Source organism: Calonectris borealis, chromosome 19 (genome assembly GCF_964195595.1).
Source record: "Calonectris borealis chromosome 19, bCalBor7.hap1.2, whole genome shotgun sequence".
Taxonomy (NCBI): Eukaryota; Metazoa; Chordata; class Aves; order Procellariiformes; family Procellariidae; genus Calonectris; species Calonectris borealis.
In genome coordinates, this window is record NC_134330.1 from 12,993,051 (window position 1) to 13,011,425 (window position 18,375).

At 45.5% G+C, this 18,375-nt stretch overlaps 1 protein-coding gene across 5 annotated transcripts in view; it reads right to left on the reverse strand.

The window, feature by feature from the left end:
- BAZ1B (bromodomain adjacent to zinc finger domain 1B) overlaps positions 1–15,941 on the reverse strand; it is a 51,321-nt gene extending 35,380 nt beyond the window's left edge. The window contains exons 1-6 of one of the 5 annotated variants that reach the window (XM_075169071.1): positions 15,663–15,941; positions 8,991–9,107; positions 6,861–7,005; positions 5,776–5,968; positions 1,553–1,674; positions 494–691 (exon numbers count right to left, since the gene is read on the reverse strand). In XM_075169071.1, the coding sequence (XP_075025172.1) occupies positions 494–691; positions 1,553–1,674; positions 5,776–5,968; positions 6,861–7,005; positions 8,991–9,107; positions 15,663–15,775 (888 nt within the window). In that variant the 5' untranslated portion in view covers positions 15,776–15,941. The other 4 variants (XM_075169073.1, XM_075169070.1, XM_075169072.1 and 1 more) reach the window with 4 other exon arrangements.
- Between the last annotated feature and the right edge of the window lie 2,434 nt (positions 15,942–18,375).

Genomic DNA, 18,375 nt, shown 5'->3' on the forward strand with positions numbered 1-18,375 from the left:
CATTACAAAGGGCTGGGAAAAAAACCATCCCTGCTACTTAGAGTATTCAGTACAAAATTTGTGGTATCTGCCATCATTCAATTCAGTACCATGAAAGAACCAAGCATCGTGAAGTCAAACACATCCGGCTTTTGCACTGTAACCATGAAAAGGGCCCAATAACTGACATTACCAGGGTAAGGACTATAGCTCTTCCATTTGTCTTACACCAGGAAATTGTGTCTTTACTTGTAGACAAGTAATGCAAACTATTGGAAAAATCAAGAAAAGGCAGTTACACCTCAAATTTTCAAAGTAGACCACTGTTTCAGACATTCAAGCTGTGTCACCTCACAAAGCGTCCATCTTCAAAAGAGTGGGCCTTCCTGCTCTGCATCTCTCTAAGTTGATGTAAGCTTGGGAGCACGAAAACCCACGCTGAAGTCTCTGACAAGACTGTTTAAGGGTGGGGAATGGGTGAGAAAGCAAAGGAGGTACTTTCAGGAATTCTTACCTTATGTGGGTCAAGCAAGAAGTCACTAAATTTACTGGGGAGAGAGTATTTCTTCACTAACTCATCCTCCACTACCCATGGGGCATTCTCACACGTGCCAGCCCGTAGCGCATTATGACGGATGAAGTACCTCAGGATCTCCTTGTTGGGAGGACGCTCTGTACGGACCAAGCTATCTGCTGGTACGTTGCTGATGATCTTAGAGATAACAAACAGACAGACTGTTAACATTTAACTTCTAACCACATTATAAATACATATCATATGGCTAAAAGGAGCAAGGACCATTGTACTGCTTCATGTCCACAAACTCTTCGCTCTCTCAAAGCTCTCTTGCAAAGACTCAAAACAAACCTAACAGAACTTGCAGAACAGAGATGCACAACAGAGATTGGTAGGAGATTCAGTTAGCCAAAAAAGTAAAAACGTTAGTTTATGTTGGAGATTGCTTGCCAAAGCCCACTGCATTATCTCTGACCTTCCTCCGGCCTGTGCTTGCTACTAACTTAAAAGTTTTTTCATATTAATGTTTATTTTGTTTGATTTTTTTCCTGAGACCAGAGGAGTAACTCTGCAAGTGGTACTCATTAAATTGAGGTCAGCACTGCCTCTCTTGTCAAACTAGCAAACAGATGACAAAAAGCACGCAGCAGTGCTGCAGCTACACAGGGCTTCCCAAAGCGCAGCTACCTACGACTCTCAGAGAAGCTCAGTTAGAACAAGAGCAGCCACTGCCACTCATGATTTAACTAGTCTACCTCTGACCAAGTTTCATTAACTGCCTGACCAGAGATTAGCCAGTTAACAGCAACCACTCTAAAGCTACTGTAGCACTGAGACTCAGTGTGTGGTACCACCACACCACCAGGGAATTGTCAGGCATCTCCACGCACAAACCCCAATTATATATAGAAACAGCCAGGCCAGTCAGCCTCACGGACAACTACAGCCATCCTGCAGAAAGCACTACATTGTGCTGTATAGACACACCAATAGCGATTATTTAATTAAACATGCACATTCATGTTATTATAGAAAGAATTCAAGCAGACAACTCACCTTATCTTCATTTTTCAGCTTGACATCATATTTGTGTGGCAGGAATTTAGGTGGAACCCACTTCCTTTCTTCCTTCTTCAAAGAAGTGGGAAGCTTCCGAGGAGACCTACGTGCTCGATCATCTGATAAAGCAAGGTAAGACATTAAGCGTCTTAGTCTCAGAGTCCAAAAAAAAAAAAAAAAAAAAGGTTAAAGAATCCAGACCATCGTTGGACTGGGCACCCCACCCCTTGCTATCTATACAGTGTTTGGTTAAACTAGAACATTAGGAAAAAAATCCCAAGTCATGTTTTAGAAATATCCTGAAGATGCAGGCTAGGAATGGAGTCCCTAAACAGCTCTGAAGTACGAGGTAACACCTATCTTCAAGGAGTATAAAGGACCACTTGCAGTATTTAAACCCATCTCTCTACAGACAGTAAGCTGCAAATTCATATGCAAAGGGAGAAAATGCCTGCAAAATTCATGCAGGGGAAACGGGTTTCATAATCTAAACAGTAACCTGCTTAGGGTTGCTCTCCTGTTGAGATCCCTAGCTGTCTCTGCCATGCCATATTTGAAATAATTCTACTGCAGGAATTACTGACTCTAAATTAAAATAACTTTTAAAATCATTTAACTTTGGTGGCCATTAAGCGTTTTACAGTTATGGGCGCTATGTGTAAGGGCTAGTTTAGCTGGAAATTTTAAGCACACTTATACAACCAGTCTTTTTATTCTCAAGAGAGATGTAACTGAAAGAGTACAAAGGCATCACATCTTCTTGCCAGCTGGTGTTGAGTCTATTATTTCTATATTCAGGTTGCAAATGTTAATCATTTAAGACAAAATCCAAGCTTACTGAAGAAAGCAATCCCCAAATGTTTTTATGCTTGTGGCTATGACTCAAAGAAAATGCTAAACCAAGCATGACAGATGAGAATAATTATCTATTAAGCATATGCAGAATACAAGTAGATGCTAGACCCAAGTTAGACTTTTAAATACATATATGTGTGTATATATATATCTGCATCTATATATCACTGTAAGCCCTATAGCATTTAAGCTTCAGCAGCATTATAGCTTACATGGTATAAAACCAACTTCTGCTCCCCGCCCCCGCCTTCCAAAATCAGTCGCCTTGGTTAGGAAACAGATCACAGATGCTACAGGCTCACTGCACCATATACATAAATGTGCAGCTACCTACCGCATTAGTGCTGCATTTCAGATAATGCAATGTAGAATCCTCTGCTCACTCATTATAGAAGTTTTTCTTTAAAATAAAAAATCCTGAATTTCGTAATAGTGATAGCATGTGTGAAAGGAGACTAATCCTCTCATCGCAAGTCAGGCTGAGACATAACTTTTGCCTGCTTTGATTCCACATTTGTATTAAAAAATCTTGTTAAGTTCACAAATATTGAACTATGTTTTTCTGCTCAACAGCACAATGGAAGTCGCATACAAGACACTTCAAGCTCTGTAAAAGATCTGCTTTCAGAGATCTGCCTCAATGTCTTTTAAGTGGCTGAATGTTATCTTTGCAGGATGTGCGTACCATGCATAGCAAGTTTATATTTAGGAAATAACAATGTGTTGCTTAGTCCTGGCTCTGACTTTGAAGTTACTCTGTTACACTGCTGCCTCTGCAACAGGCCTGTAAGTGACCTCTCCTTTTGTGATTTACTTTCTAGATTCTAGAAATAGGGATGACTACATTGAATTCCATCAAACAGCACCTGGATACTCAGAGGCGGGGAAGAAGAAATCACTATACATTCCTTCCTAAAGTTATTTTACAAAAAGCATACTTCATTTGTTGTTGCATTGTACTGCAATAAAACTTACATGCAGTACACTACTGAAACCTCATAAAGCATCCATATGCTGGTGTCTCCTTCTATTAACCACTTATTTTGGATTTTCCAAAGCAGTATTAGTTCCAAGTACAGCTCAAGCTGCAGAACCTGCCTTCAGTAGTTCACCACCCATTTTCAGGAAAAACTAGCCTTTCCTCTCACTTCTGCACATTTTCCAGAGTTCACTCCCTAAGCAACTAAAAACACAAAGCCACTTCAGACTGCACATATGATTCAATAAAGCTGGTATAATGCCTTATTTTTAGCTTCTGAAGCACAGTAGACTCCTAACCAGACAGACTGAAGCTCTCTTCCTCTGCCCCTTTTTTCCTCCAACAAAATCAGCAAGTTTGACATAAGTATTAATCAAAATGCGAAGGTTAACTCTGCCCCCTCGTGTGTGCACAGAAAGATACAGCTCTTACGTCACACACTTATGCAGAGCCTGTTACTGCTTCTAAATGCTCGCTCTTGTGTAGTGACCTCAACCCGTATTACCACTGGTCAAGTATGCAAATTATTAGAAAGAAAAAGTCAAATTAAGTGTGGCTAAGTACTTCCAGATACTGTACACAGCCTCCTGCAGGTGCAGGAACCACTAAATGAAAGCAAGTCTTTACTACTTCTGTAATATGCTGTACAAATGTAACAAATGCTACGTAGTTATTTTAATGGACTCTGGAATATAGATTCAGTGATGAGTTTACTATGAACTTATGTTCTATTATAACGCAGAATATAAAAGCATTAGCAATAACATATCCTTTTAATAAATGCATATGTACAAGGAGAAGACTTAAAAGAATGAGTGCTTACTGCCTTTACTGATTATGTTATGGCTCTGCTAGCATCTTTGCTTTGAAAATGTTGAGGTTCATCTTTTACAGAAAGGGTAGGGCAGTCCCAGTTTATAGAGGCGACTAAACACAGGCCAGATAATCAGCTGAGTCAGAGACTGAAAAAGGCGCAGGAACCCCCATTCCTGCAGCATTCTTCCAATCCCAGAGCGCTATACTAGCAATGTCAGTAAGAGCACAGCTGAACACAGCTGGATAGAATATTGCACACCAATGAACAAAACATTATGGTAGACTTTACTAACATCCAAGCCCAAAAATGCTGCTCTAAGTTTGGTCAATGAGCATTTTTAAAGTAAAAGGTATTCCCATGCCTTTTATGAGGTAGGTTGAGAGAACTACCAGTCAACTGAAAAAAAAAAAAAGCATGCATGAGTCTCTCTCCAAGCACTACTACTGGTTCAAAGGATGAGTGTAAGGCCAGATCATTTCTGCAACACCTTTTTTTCCAGAGCACTGCAATGAAATCAAAACAGATCATAACTTTTTCCAGTACCAATCAGAAACAGTTGACAATTATTAAGCTTGGGACTAGAGCTTGGTAGAAGCTTGTTTTCCACTCCTGACTTTGCTATTAGCTTGCTGGGCTGTTTTCTGAGGAAGAGGAAACTTCTCCATATTAGAAGAGGTTATATACACCTTCCCCACATGTTGGAGTGGCTATTTACAAACGTAAACAGTTTATTACATTTATGTGCCTTTAAAATTAAGCTATCTAGATCAGAGCTATGCTGTGGGGTTGTCGGGTTTTTTTCGTTGTTTGTCCTAAAACACTTTTTGAAATCTCTTTTAAAGAATCTTATAATTCCATTTTTAAGAAGTTACACAGGACATGAAACTAATTTTTTTTTTTTTTCTCTTTCAACAGTACCTTCTCAGAGTCAAGAAAAGCCTTGGACATCCACTGTTTAGTTCTGCAGCAAGGAGGAACAGATACGAAAGAGGGGAACAATGTTTCAAAGCATGCTTTATTTTGAACCCTTAGAAAAAAAATTAATATGCATTTTTCTGCATGAATTTTGTCTCGGCATTTCAAAATTGGACAGGCGATAAACCAAAATTAAAAAAAAACCTTATTTTTTATGTCAACTGGGGACAGGAAAGAGAATTAGAGCTTGTCTCTGACTGCAGAACAACAGGCTTTAGAACTACAGATGTTTGTTCTGAGGATGAACATCACAGCAGAACTTTGTGATTCTGCATGAACCTTTGCTGTTCCCCCCCCGCCTTTTTTTTAAATACACTTGATATACTTTCGAAGCTTATACGTTTCATGCATAGCTTTCAGTATTACCTCTTAGAATGACAGCGCATTTTCTGCTTTAAAACAGGCAAGAACAGTTGAAAGCCAACAGCACTGATGCCACCAAAGCTGCACCACTAACAATGACAATTTCAGGATTTTCATTACATAACACTGTTTAAACATCACGTACAACATTCACAGCCCAGGCCCAAGACGTACATAAATTCAAATACTCACTTCCAGGTGCTACCTATGGCATGCTGTCTTACTACTTACTCATACTTTCCCTCCTGTTGTCATCTTCCTTCAGGATAGCTTCCTTCTGGTTGTCCTGGACTGGCTGGCTGGAGTTCTCCTTGTCACTGGATGGGGAATCACAGGCTCCGTCAGATTTCTTCTCCTCTTCATCAGCTTTCTCCAGGGGATGTATTTTCACAACTTTCACAGGCAAGATTTTCTCCTTACCAACCTGCACGAAAATATTGATGAAAACTGAGCCTGAGCAAGACACATGAACTAATGAGCTTTAACACTACAAGGAAGAAAAAAATGCAGCTAAGATGACCTACAAACCGTAATTTGGCAAAACACTTAATTGACATCTTCCTTGAGAGAAGCTCATGATCCTTCTCATGAAACAATTACAGGATTTCTTTCTACTACTCCTACCTGGAAGTTCTGTACAAATTGCTAAGAGAGAACTGCCAACCCACAAGTTTTTCCAGTGTTTAATAACGCTGCTTTCTCAGACTAAGGAAAGAGTGTGTGTGCAAGGTGCAGCATGCTCTCTCAGCAGCCCCAGTTGAGAGAATATGTCCTAAACAGATTGCTAACAGTGAACATTTTAAAACTTATTTTTAGCAAGTTTGAGTTTTCCCCATCATTTTCAGTTTTGGAGGGAATTTTCTAATCATTAGAGCATCGTTAGAGATTGTAAGCAGTTGACTTCAAGCTACATTAGTTTAAGACTACTGCTCCTCTGGGAACATGTTAGGTGAAAAGCTTATGGCAGATTATAATTTTTAACTGCTTTTAATTAAAATATGTATTTTTATATATATTTAAAGATATACATGGACCATCACATATTTAAGCAGTATAACAAATAAATCTCTATTTCCCCCCCTCCCCCGATCAGTCATTTTTCTCTTGCCATCAGTATGGGTCATCTACGTACTTCTGTTAATGGAACCATTTTGCATTCAAAAGCAGGTGCTGTCACTGGGATTCTACAGAAAAGAAATTCTCACCATCGTTCTGATAATGTAAGTGGCTAACATATTCTTCCCATCTCCTGCCTTTAGCTATCCAAAATTAGCTCTGTGCAAAAGCATGGGATAAAATGGAAAACAGATCCTTACCTCAAAGTCACACTCTTCTCCCACTGCAAATTTGGTCATGATCTCCAGCCAAGCTGCATCCACCAACTTTTCCAAAGACACAGTGTTGTGGTGGACTATTTCCAGTACCAGTTTCTCATACCAGATGGGGAACTCCTCCTTCAAGCTGAGCAAGCACATAAGAAGTTTTCATTATCCAGGGAATAAAAGCCAAAATGCAAAGTAGCCTCCCATTTCGCAATTCCGGGAACATTAACAGCCAGGACAATGTTTGAGGCAGATGCCACATTAGCATGCAAACATCCAAGGGCTTTTTGCTGCCCTCCCCCCAGCACCCCCCCAAAGCGTTAATTGGCATGACAATACAAATTGTACTTGTCCTTCGCCGATGGAACCATAAAGCATTCTGGAAGAGCAGCACTGATGGCAAATCCTTTCTTGCAGGTTATTACTGCCTCTCTATTAGATGTTAAATATATACCAAGACCATGTCATTATTCTGGGGCTTGTTACTTTAAAATTATTGATTCCAACCATAACACGAACATTTTGCATTTCTTTCTTCCCCAAGAGACTGCTAACACAGTAAAGGAGATAGAGGCAGGCTTACACAACTAAATTATCTTTCCAGAGAAAAATATTTTGTGTGTTTCACCATGTCATGATCTTTGAACTTTTTCATTCAAAGAAGAGAAAGGACTGTCACAAATTTACTTGACTGATTTCCTTTCTAAAGGATCAGGTCAGTTAGTTGATAGGAGTACTAAGAAATATATTGCATAAAGCTTTCTGGCTAAAAAGTGAAGTCCGTTGCAAGTTACTGTAAGGAGAAAAAAAATACTCCATTTTTTCCAAAACTCTTTTAGCTTCCCAGACTCCGGGACACATTGCTGACAATCCTCAGTTGTATTTGCTGTTTTACAACTGCCATGAGCAAATTTATCCCTTTAGCAAACTATCTAAATGAACTTTTTTTTTAGTCAGACTAGACCAGTGTCAGGTATTAAAGCAGTCAGCAAACTGCCTGAGAAGCTTTAAACCCCATTTCAAAGAGACAAGACCAAAATCTCATTTCACAGTCTTTTCTTCCCACATTTAGAGAGACTATAGCTAAATTTGTTATTTATGTTCGTCCATTTATATTTCATTTACATTTCTTAATGTTTTCAGAAGTGGCCAACCAACCCAACATTGTTAACCATAGGTTTCTTATTTGTTGCCTTTAAGGATGTGATTAACCCCAAATGATTGGGAATTTCTCCTTAGGCTAAGGCTATTAACTCTTTTGCCAATGAATCAGAAATGTGGATTCTTCATGAAAGAGGCAACAGAAAATTTCACCTCTTAGGTAGTACTGCTGACAATCTCCCCAGTTTAAATCCAGGAAAAAAAAGTCACAGAAGTCCAAGTCATCAGTTCACAGAACAGAGAAACATGCCATTTGTTTGGCATAATTCCTACAATTTAGTAATCACAAAGTAAGTTATGCATGTTGGTTGAGCCAAGGACTTGCACCTTTACAGAAGGGTCATGCTAGATCTCAACCAAGGATTTGGGACCCGTGCTGTGTGCTGGAAGGGGAGGTCAGGGACACGGCAGCCCCGAGGAACACTCATGGTCTGAACAGAGTAAAGACTCTTGCTGGTTTCCCTTTGTTCTTTATTGTTTCAAGTAGAGCAGATCCCCAAAATCTAACTCCAAAATAATTTTTTTATTTGGTACAACAACTGATTCCAGTGCAGATCTGCAAAAAATAATTACAGCTATGGACCTGGCTGATGTGAAACACTTCAATGGCCTCTTTTTACTGTATTTTTACTTTAGCTCCTTCAAGATTTTTTTTTTTTCCCCTCTGAAAAATTCCCATTACTCAAGGGGCTTTAAAATATGCCAAGTGCCATACGCTGAACTATTTTGGTTCAAGTAATACCAAGATATAGCACTAAATAAGTACGTTACTCAACTGCATTAGTGATGGCATCAAATTTGGACTTAATTTGCTTTCAACTCCAGAATCCCCAGATTACTTACAGCCAGTAAAAAGCTACTTACCTCGCCTCATAAACTAGCAATCACATATCATTCCCAAGTCCACGCTTCTGCCCCAATGCCCAAAGATAGACACATACCAATTTCTTCACTGGTACTTACAGCTCAGCAACTTCCTGCTCCTCCTCCCAAGCCTCTTTGTGCGTCAGCTGGCTGCTTCCTGTGCTTTTGCACGTCCATATTCGTTCGCTGTATCTCTCTAAACGCGCTTCGTACTCTCTGTAGGAGCGGCAGCTCAGGAAAACAGGATTTATGCAGTGGAGAGCATAATCACAGTAGCACAAGACAATCAAATTCAATTAAACCCTTGCTATTGGAGCGCACAAAGGCTGAGGATCGCTACAGTACAGTTTGACCCTGCATCTGCTATGGAGATGCTGCGTTAAATCTGATAGGTTTTCAGACCAGGATGCACTGGAGCTTTCTGCAGCTGAAATGCCTGTCCTGTTCGACACTGGCATACAGAAGGTGCCACACCACTGTCAGTTCAGCTGAACTGCACAGGGGAATACATATGGCTGAACGTTTCGTAGCATTGCTAAGTTGCTTTTCAGCTTTTCCAGTCTGATTCATTGGAAAACAGCACAAACAATATCACAGGCATGTGCAGGAGACATGGCACGGACAGCCGCTAAATGGCTGACAATAACTGTTGCGGAACTACTACTACTAATGCCTTAGGGTGGTGTTACAAACTCTGGGTGCAAATTACCAGCCTATCCAGTACCCCCAATCTTTTGAGGAAAAAACCCAAAAGCTTTGAAACTGAAATCACTAGAAAGGCCACCTTTCCTTTGGTTTCGAACAAGAGCAGCCTCCTGTGCTAGCACAACATGAGAATCTTTCTCACCAACTACATCACCTGCTTCTCATATCACAACCAGCCTCAAGGTTAAGTTATTCTGGACGTTAGGATTAATGAGTGCACAGGCAAGTCACTGTGGTGCAGACAGCATTATGAATTACAGCATTAGCTACTCTGTTGTAAGCATCTGTGGCTATGCCCTACCCATTCCACCTAAGTGGTAATTAACTGTCAGTGTAAACAGATATAAGCTACTTCATACTTTCTATGGATAGAACATGTACAGGCACAGTTACCAGAAAAGCCAGCACAGTGTAAATCCATACCAATTTACCCCATGGCAGCCTGCTTAAGTTACCATATGCTTACCGATGGTAATTTAAGTGGAGAAATTATAAAAGAGGCAAGAAAAGCATCTTTCCCTTCTCCTTCGGCGTGCTCTTCAGCAGAAAAGCAAGCACAGAGTACAAAGCATACTTGTAACAACTACAGCGGCTCAGCCCGCTGCAGCACAAGTGCTAATTATGAGAGTCTCTGTGGGAACAAGCAGATTGCTCCACACTCCTGCAAAGGCAGAGCCACCAGCCACAGCAAATCGCTCATCATATCCTGCATATGCTTTGTCTTTCAAGAAAATTTTAGTGCAACTAACCTATTTCTTTTTTTTTTTTTTTTTTTAAAGATTCCTATTAGAAAGCCAAATTACAACTCCAACAAAGCCAATTTTCTTGGACATTTCTTCACAGTCCCAAGGTAAAGCACAACAAGGTACAGAAGCTGCACTATGGACGTTGATATATAGGTATCTTACAGCCACAGCAACTGGTGCTACGCAAGAATATAGGCCAGGAACAGAACCACCACCAGAGGAGGCTGCCACTGCTGACGGTATCCCTCTGCCTGGAGCAGGCCTTAAACCCAAGGAGAAATCCTGCGGTTTCCCAGCTTGCCCTGCTTGTGGAGTCTCCTACTCTTCAGTGGATGAACAGACATCTGGTAAGTTTTGAGCCCTCTGGCCAATTCTTACCCCTCCCTGAGGTTTCAAAGATGCTAAAGTTTCCATAAAAACGAGAGGTGCTACAGGGCAGAAAGCACCATCGCTGCGGTGCGGCAGGGGCAAGGAGTAACCCCAGCTTACAGAGAAACTCATCCGCACAGCACCACCTACCAGACCAGAAGTGTGATTTTAACAAATTTTTGTAGTGATACTAGGGGGGCAGGGGTACGGAGGGGATACGGGGGTACAGGGGGAAAATCAAACAAGAGACCAGGAGTCCTCAAACAAGAAACCAGGAGTCCTCCTTGTATTTACAGCAATTAACCACGTCAATAATGACTAAACTACAACCATAACACTATTCCTTCCTATGCCTTTCCCACAAAAAGAAGAGTTAAAAGCAAATTCAACCCTCGCGGTAGTCAGGAGCCTAAACATACAAGCAACAGTGGTCTTCAGCTTCATTCAGCAACCCCACCTTCACTTTCCCCTAGGCTTTCCTTCTGTGCGTCCGTGGACTCCACCTGGATACGAAGGACTCGCAGCTGCCATAACACAAATGCTACAGGAAAGATACAGTTCTTAAGGGTTCAGGACATTGCCTTAATAAACCTTCAGTAGTCTAACTATAAACAAATATTTGAGATATGTCTGGGAAATAAAATTATGGTCTACTTCCCTCCTACATTTATCAACTTCCTTCTTTCTAGACCTGTGAGGAGATTCCTTTCCTTCCAGCAAGGAGAGCAAATAAATGCTGATCTCCAGTTGAAAAATAACTGAGAGAGACGTTTTATTCCTAACACCATTTCCCATATTGACAGGAAGATCCACAAGAACTTTCCCCAAGAATCTTCCCCTCCTTGCACACACCTATGAGAAGCTTAATTGCACCATAACAGGACCCGTATTTTTCAGATCAACTCTGAATTTAAAAGCGGCAGGTATAGCAATTTCCCGGTCCAGCTCAGCTCTGCCTCTCAAATGCAATTTAATTCCACCCTCAGCTGGTCAGCTCATCTGACATCGACCCCTGAACACATTCCTTAATCAGCACGCAAGACCCATGCCCAACAGTGCCCGGTCTGCCTTTGTGCTCTGCCATAAGCTCCCAAGCCAGGTTCTGCTTTGAAATCCTGGGGCCAGCACAAAGCCAAAACGCAGGAGGATATTTTTGCAAAGTTTACTATAGCTCAAAGTTTCCACTACACATACGCTATTTGTCCTTTCCACTCAGATTGGAAACAAACCCAAGAAATTTCAGACTGTTCAGCAGGTCTGATTCAGGACTGCAAGTGAGGGCTTACTGGTATGCCGTAACCAACCCATCTCTCTACATAGTTGGAGCTGTCATTGCCACAAATTCCCAACACAGTAATAAATAAAAAACCCTGGACACCAGCTACTTGTGAAGATTCCCCAAAAAGCCATGAATAACACACGTGTTTAATTAAACAGCTGACTACCCACTGTGTAACAGTTAATACATCACATCTGTTTGTATCACACTGAAGATCACTTAATGTTGAAAGGCAGAAAACAAAGTTACATTGAAAACAAGGGACCCTTTTAAAGAAAAATGTTTAAAAGTAAACAGGCTAACCACTGCACAAGACAACTATTAAGCAGATAGGAAGTTTACTTCTTGATGCTCTCCCAGAAATGACTATCAACTCCAAAATAGCTTTAGGGTATCTTAATTGTTTCCGCTTGTGTTAGCTAAAAAGGCAAATTTACCAGGAAGGTCGGTACATTTACAAGACACTACTCCCTGGGTGGGTGGCAAAGTTTTCCTAGAAGTGCAGAGCGTGACACGACCTTTCTTTGGTGCTGCCGTCTTTCAGCCAGAATTTAAGTGGCTGATACCACATGTGAAGATGTGAACAACCTTTAACTTGCATGCCAAACACAGCCCAACTTCTTATGTTGTCTGTGCTGCTTACCATACAAAGACACTAACTAAAACAGATAGCAAGCTTTTATCTGGGGAGGAAAGCAACATAGCTTCCCAAAACCGTACAGTGATGGCTAAAGGAAAGCTTTGGCTGGAATAGTCCCTTCTTGCCAGTCCAGGCTGGTAGCTCTCTGAACCGAGCATCTCTCTTGAGCTGGCAGTGTAGTTTTCCAAACAGCAGCCGCTATAGCGGAACACATGCTGCAACCATCCCACACGCTAACAGAAGAGATGACCTGCTCACCAGGGAACAAATTCGGTGTTTGGCAGACATCAAATGCCCAGTACCTGTGCCATAAATCAGGTGCACAGGTGACATAAACCAGACAAGACCGTACCACATGCAAACCATTTGCCTGACAGCTCACATCTCAGAGCTGATTCTACAGAGCTCCTGCAAGGATGAGTCTGTCTCTGACTGCCCAGCAATCCACCCATCCCCACACCCACACCATCAGCAAGGCTCACTCCGAGTCAGACACCAGAAGCCGAAGGCTTTGCCAGGACGCAATAGGCTCTACACAGCGTGGTTTCTCTTAAAAGGTTTTTGGGGGATTTGGCTGTCAAAGGAAGCCACATAAAGCTACAAAGAAATATCAGACCCAGATAAACACCTGAGCTCTGATGACCAGCCTATCCATCTACCCACTGCTTCTAGACACTTTCTTAACACATGCCCATGGGGCAGACATGTCTCCTCATATACAATACCCCAATCTCCATTTTTTGTTCAACCCAATCTACAACAGCAAATCCTTTAAAAAAAAAAAAAAAACCCCACGGGGGGGGGGGGGGGGGCAAAAAAAAAGTCTTAAGACCTTTTTATGTCTTTCAAATACCTCAGTCATAGCTGTGCAGCATAAGAACCTGTATACCCTTTAGGGGAAGAGCTGATCAGTAGTTTTTCAAGGTGGAAAAAGAAAAGTTCAGGAGACCATGTTCTGTCAGGCCTCGGCATAAACGATACCAAGCGCTGCTCTGGGTGAAGACTCGGGTACTTCTTGACATGCCCCCTCTGCAGGCCGTTCCCACCCACAAAAGCCATTCCTCTGCACTATCTAGGATAAACAGAAGTGACCAAAAAAAACCCCTCCAAGTGTTCCTTAGGTAACATCTCCCTTCAACTTACTGACTCATTTGCAATTTTCTGTTCCACTTTCTGCCTAGCTTATATTATACACAGTCAACAAAGTAAGACAGAAACCCAACATTACTTAGTTTCTCTTTTTAGCTTCATGACGTCTATCCGCCAAGATGAACTTTCTAGAACATACTAGGCTGTCCGCCTCCCACAGCATCCCATGCAGTACTTTCTCCAAGAGAAGAGCATCCCTCTAGAACCTCAGTGCTTGCATTGGTTTCCTCTTTCTTTCTGACCCTGCAGCTAACGCCATCCCCTCTGAGGATGAGAAAACATTCCTTTTTTTCCTTAATGTTAACACCATCCAAGTGTCTGCAGAAACATGTCCTCCATCTACTCACAGATCCGCAAGAGCAATACCAACAGACTGGTGCTCTCAGAAGGTGCCCCATAACTCCTCTGTGCTGTTCCTACAAGGCAGACAAACCTTAAAGCCACATCTTCTTTTACAAAAGCAGTAATTAGGATTAAACTCTGTCTTTTTGATCACTGATTGTTCCTCATCGGGAAAGAGAGAGAACAGGTCTCTGCCTGGTCAGATGGATGACTGAGCTACTTTCAGTTTGCACACAACACAACAGCAGGTTTTTGAGTCACAGACCGAATGCTTTAATTTAAAATACTGTTAAAAAGCAAGTATCTAACACTCTACCCAATCTCATTTTATTGGGCTGAATGCATTAGCAATACCTATCTGCACTCTGATATGCATTTCCTCTTCAAAAGCTACCTAATCCTTCCTAGGGGCTTTCACTGGCTGTTCTTCATACTGAAGTAACAAGATACTCTCCAATACAGGGGTCTGTATAAATTCTCGAGTTCCTTTGTCTTCTACGCCACCAAGATCTCCGATTGTATATTCCTACATTCATGCATTTCCGCCTCACTTCCAGTCCTTCCTTCAGTCCTCAATTGCTCAGATTTTGATCCTTACAACACAGACAACGAACGAGCCTCCTGAAGCAGCAGTCAGGTTACAGCGCAGAAGTCCTGCCCCTCCAGCCCTGCGCGGGACCTGAACAGTAACTCTGCCTTGGTGGCTGCACATGTCTGTGACAGTTATCTGCCTTGCCACCGCTGCTCCCAGCCGCTCAAGGACTGTCACATGCTGACTCTCATGGAATCATAAAAAAAAAAAAAATGTTTTTCATGCAAAAGCAGACCAGAAGAAGATACTCACAGTCAGACCGAAAACCTGGGTTCTCCACAGGCGAGCTGCTTGTCACTATTTTATTCTCCTCCTTGTGGGAGTCTCTAGTCTCAATGCCACCCCTACCCACGGGACACACACCCCAAATTTGTACTTCAACCCCCCTCGAGAACTGCTTCTGCGCTAACTGCATTAATCAACTCCAATCTACCGGTATCTGTCGAACACGCAAACAGCTCCCGGTGCCCGGCAGCATTTACCCGTTAGTTTCTTTCCACGGCCGCGCCGCCTCCGAGTGCTTCAGCCCCGCGGAGCTGCTGTCCCCGCTCCCCCGCCTCGCCTCCACCCTCCTGGAACCTCCGCGTTTTAAACCGGGTCAGAAACTTGTCAGGGAACCACCGGCCCCCGGCACCACGGCCGACCCCGGCGGCAGCGCGGGCCAGGCTCCCCTCACGGGCCGGGCAGAGGCGCCGCCGCCGGCCGGGCCCTTCCCGCGAGGAACCGGCGCCGGAGGTGCCGAACGGCCCCGCTCCCGGCCCGCCCGCCCCGCTGCCGCTTTGTTCTGCCCCGCCGCCCCGCGGGAGGGCCGGAGCCGCTGCGCAGGCCGGTTCCGCGCCCAGCAGCAGCGGGCCCGCTCGGCGGCCGCGGCGGCAGGTGACAGCGGCGGCGCCGGAGCCCTCCCCGCCGCCCCGTCCCCGTCCCCCGCGCCCCCGGGCCGAGCGGATACTCGCGGGTGCGGAAGGCCTCCTGCGTGTGGGGGATGACGAACCGCTCCCCCGTCTCCCCCGGAGGCAGCGGCTTGGCCAGCGGGAAGGGCTTGCGGCCCAGCAGCGGCGCCATGGCGGGACGAGGCGGGGTCCCGGCCGGAGCCGGCGGATCCGCGCGACGACCCCGGCAGCGGCGGCGGGACCCGGGCGGGAGGATTGAAAAATGGCGGGAGATTCCCCTCCCCCTCCCGGGCGGGCGGCGGGCCCAGCCTCGCCGCGCGCACCCCAACCTGCCTCCCGCCCCGCAGGGCCCGCCCCCGCCGCCGCGGCCCCGGGACCCTACTGGCGGGCTGTCGGCGCTGCCGGCTTACGATTGGCTGCAGGGCCCGCCAATCGCGCCGCCTCGCCCCGCCCGCCGGCGCAGCAAGCTGGCTTGCACCGCGCGCGAGGTGAGAGGTCGCGTTATGTAAGTGGCAGAGAGCGCGACTCCATTTTGTGTCCCCGTTATCTGCCCACCCCCCTCCCCGCGGCGGCCAATCGGGGCGCGCCGCCGCCCCCCCGCCCATCCGGGTACCGCGGCGGGGCCGCGCGCCGGGCTTTGTCCTCCGCGGTCGGCTCGTGCCGCCCACCACCTCTTAAAGGGACAGGGGCGCGCGGGGCATTGTGGGACCGTGGGGGTCCTGCCTCGCCGTGCTGGCCGCCACCCCTCAGGGAGCGCGGGCCGGGCCCGCTCCGCGGAGCCGGGGGAGGCCCGGCCCGGCCCGGGCCCCACCGGAGCATCCCCTCAGCGCTGGGCTCGCCTCGGCGGGACGGGCCCCTCTGCTCCTCGGGGAGGCGAAGCGGCGGCTCCGGCGGGCCGGGCCCTAGGGCGGGTGAGGAGGGAGGCCGCGGCCTCGGGCGGCGCGGCGCGGCCGGTGCCGCCGGTCCGTTCCGTTTGTGCGGCCAGCGTTGAACGGCGGCCAGGGCTCGTCTGAGCGGCCCCGGCACGCAGCGGTGCCGCGCCAGCCGGCTCGGCTGCGGGTCGCGGCCCCGCGGTGACGGGCCGGGGAAGGCTCCCGTGCTCCGAGGGACTGGCGTGGGGGCGGTTCGTGGTGACGGCTATGGCCGGTGTGCCCGCTCCCGAGGAGCGCGGCAAACGCCGTGCCCGCTGCCACGGTGGCTCTGGGTGCAGTGGGGCGGGAGGCCCTGGCACCCCTTGGGTGCTGCTTCTGTGAGAGAAGAAAAGGCAAAACGTTGAAAGTTGTGGTTTTCTTTTTTTGTGGAGTTTTTCTGTCATCAGTTTACTAGGGATCAGAGAGGCAGCAGCTCAAGCATTGCCTGCCAAAAGCAGTCACAGCAAAAATACAAGCCCAGTACTGCTCCTTCTAACCCCTTTTTCAGTGATTAGGAATGCAGATTTGTGTAGAAGTGTATCCTAGTGATGCTGGATCGCTGCTGCTTCATGGCACTGAGGAATAGGTCTGTTTTGCATAGTGCTGCTGTGGCTGCTTTAGGATGAAAAGAAGCAGCCTTGGCAAACTAGTTAGAGCTGCGTGGGATAAATTCAACTCCCCAAACTACCTGGAAAGTTAGGTACAGCCTTTGTAAAACCCGGAGTATAAATGTTAATATTCTCCCATTATGAACCTCCACTGAAAAAGCGTAACTGCATAAAATGTCAACATAGGAGTTACTGCTTTATCCCAAAGGCTTCATCTAGCACTGAAGCGAGCAGGTAATAACAGCAAATGTCCCCCCCCTCCATCCTGCCAGCCATCAGTGAATGCAGACGGAGATGCACCTGCTCCCTGGGAATTCACTAGCAGCTGGAGCTCTACCAGGCCCTGAAGCATGGAACCCCTCCGCCTCCTCTGGCCAGCAGTCTCGGTCTCACTGGCTTGGTGTTTGGCCACCTGACTAGCCAAGCCCCTTTCTTCTAAGCACATGGGAAGGACAGAGAAAATGCATGAAAAATGTGGTAAAGTGTGGTGCTGTTTCATTGAAAGTTAATCTGGTTGTTTTGAAAAGTTCCCTGACTTTCAGAGCGGTGTGTACGAATGATGAGGGAGGTAAGGGCCTCGCTAAATAGAAGACAACAATTTATTGGAGGGGGAAACAGGGTGGAGAAAGGTTCATGAGGAATTTGTTTTAGAGAATGACTTAATTATGTTAATTTACCACATAGTGTACAAGGTTGGGAGAGGCTGCGAGTACAGAGAAGGGTCAGGTAAGGGCGATGGGAGGGAATTTCATTCAGAAGGAACAAAACAGTGCAGAGTACTAACTCGTGTACTGAAGGAACTTCTAAGCAGAAAGTTCCCTGGCCAGAAATAACAGGAGGAAGAAAGTCTGAGTGCCTTTGTGGATCACAGCGTGGCTAGGGGCCATTAATGCAATGTGGCCATTAAAAAGCCAAATACGAGCTGGAGTTGTGTTGGATGTGGTATTTCCGTAAGATGGCGCGTGCGGCACTGCTGTTCTCATCTCTGGAGACCCATTCTTGCCGCCAGGCCCATGGGTGACGAGGTCAGGCTGGGCTGGGTGCAGAGAGTGTTTCAGAGGAGCAAGGAGCCAACCTGACAGGAGGAAGCTAGAACAGTGGAGCTGGAAGTCTGCCAAATGTCGCAGCATCTAGGTATGGTCAGAGACTATGAAAATCCCTCCCTAGGTGACCCTATCTATTCATGTTTAAATCCAGAGATTACACCATTGAACAACAAGCAGCTCCCCTGTATCATTCAGCCAAAACAATTC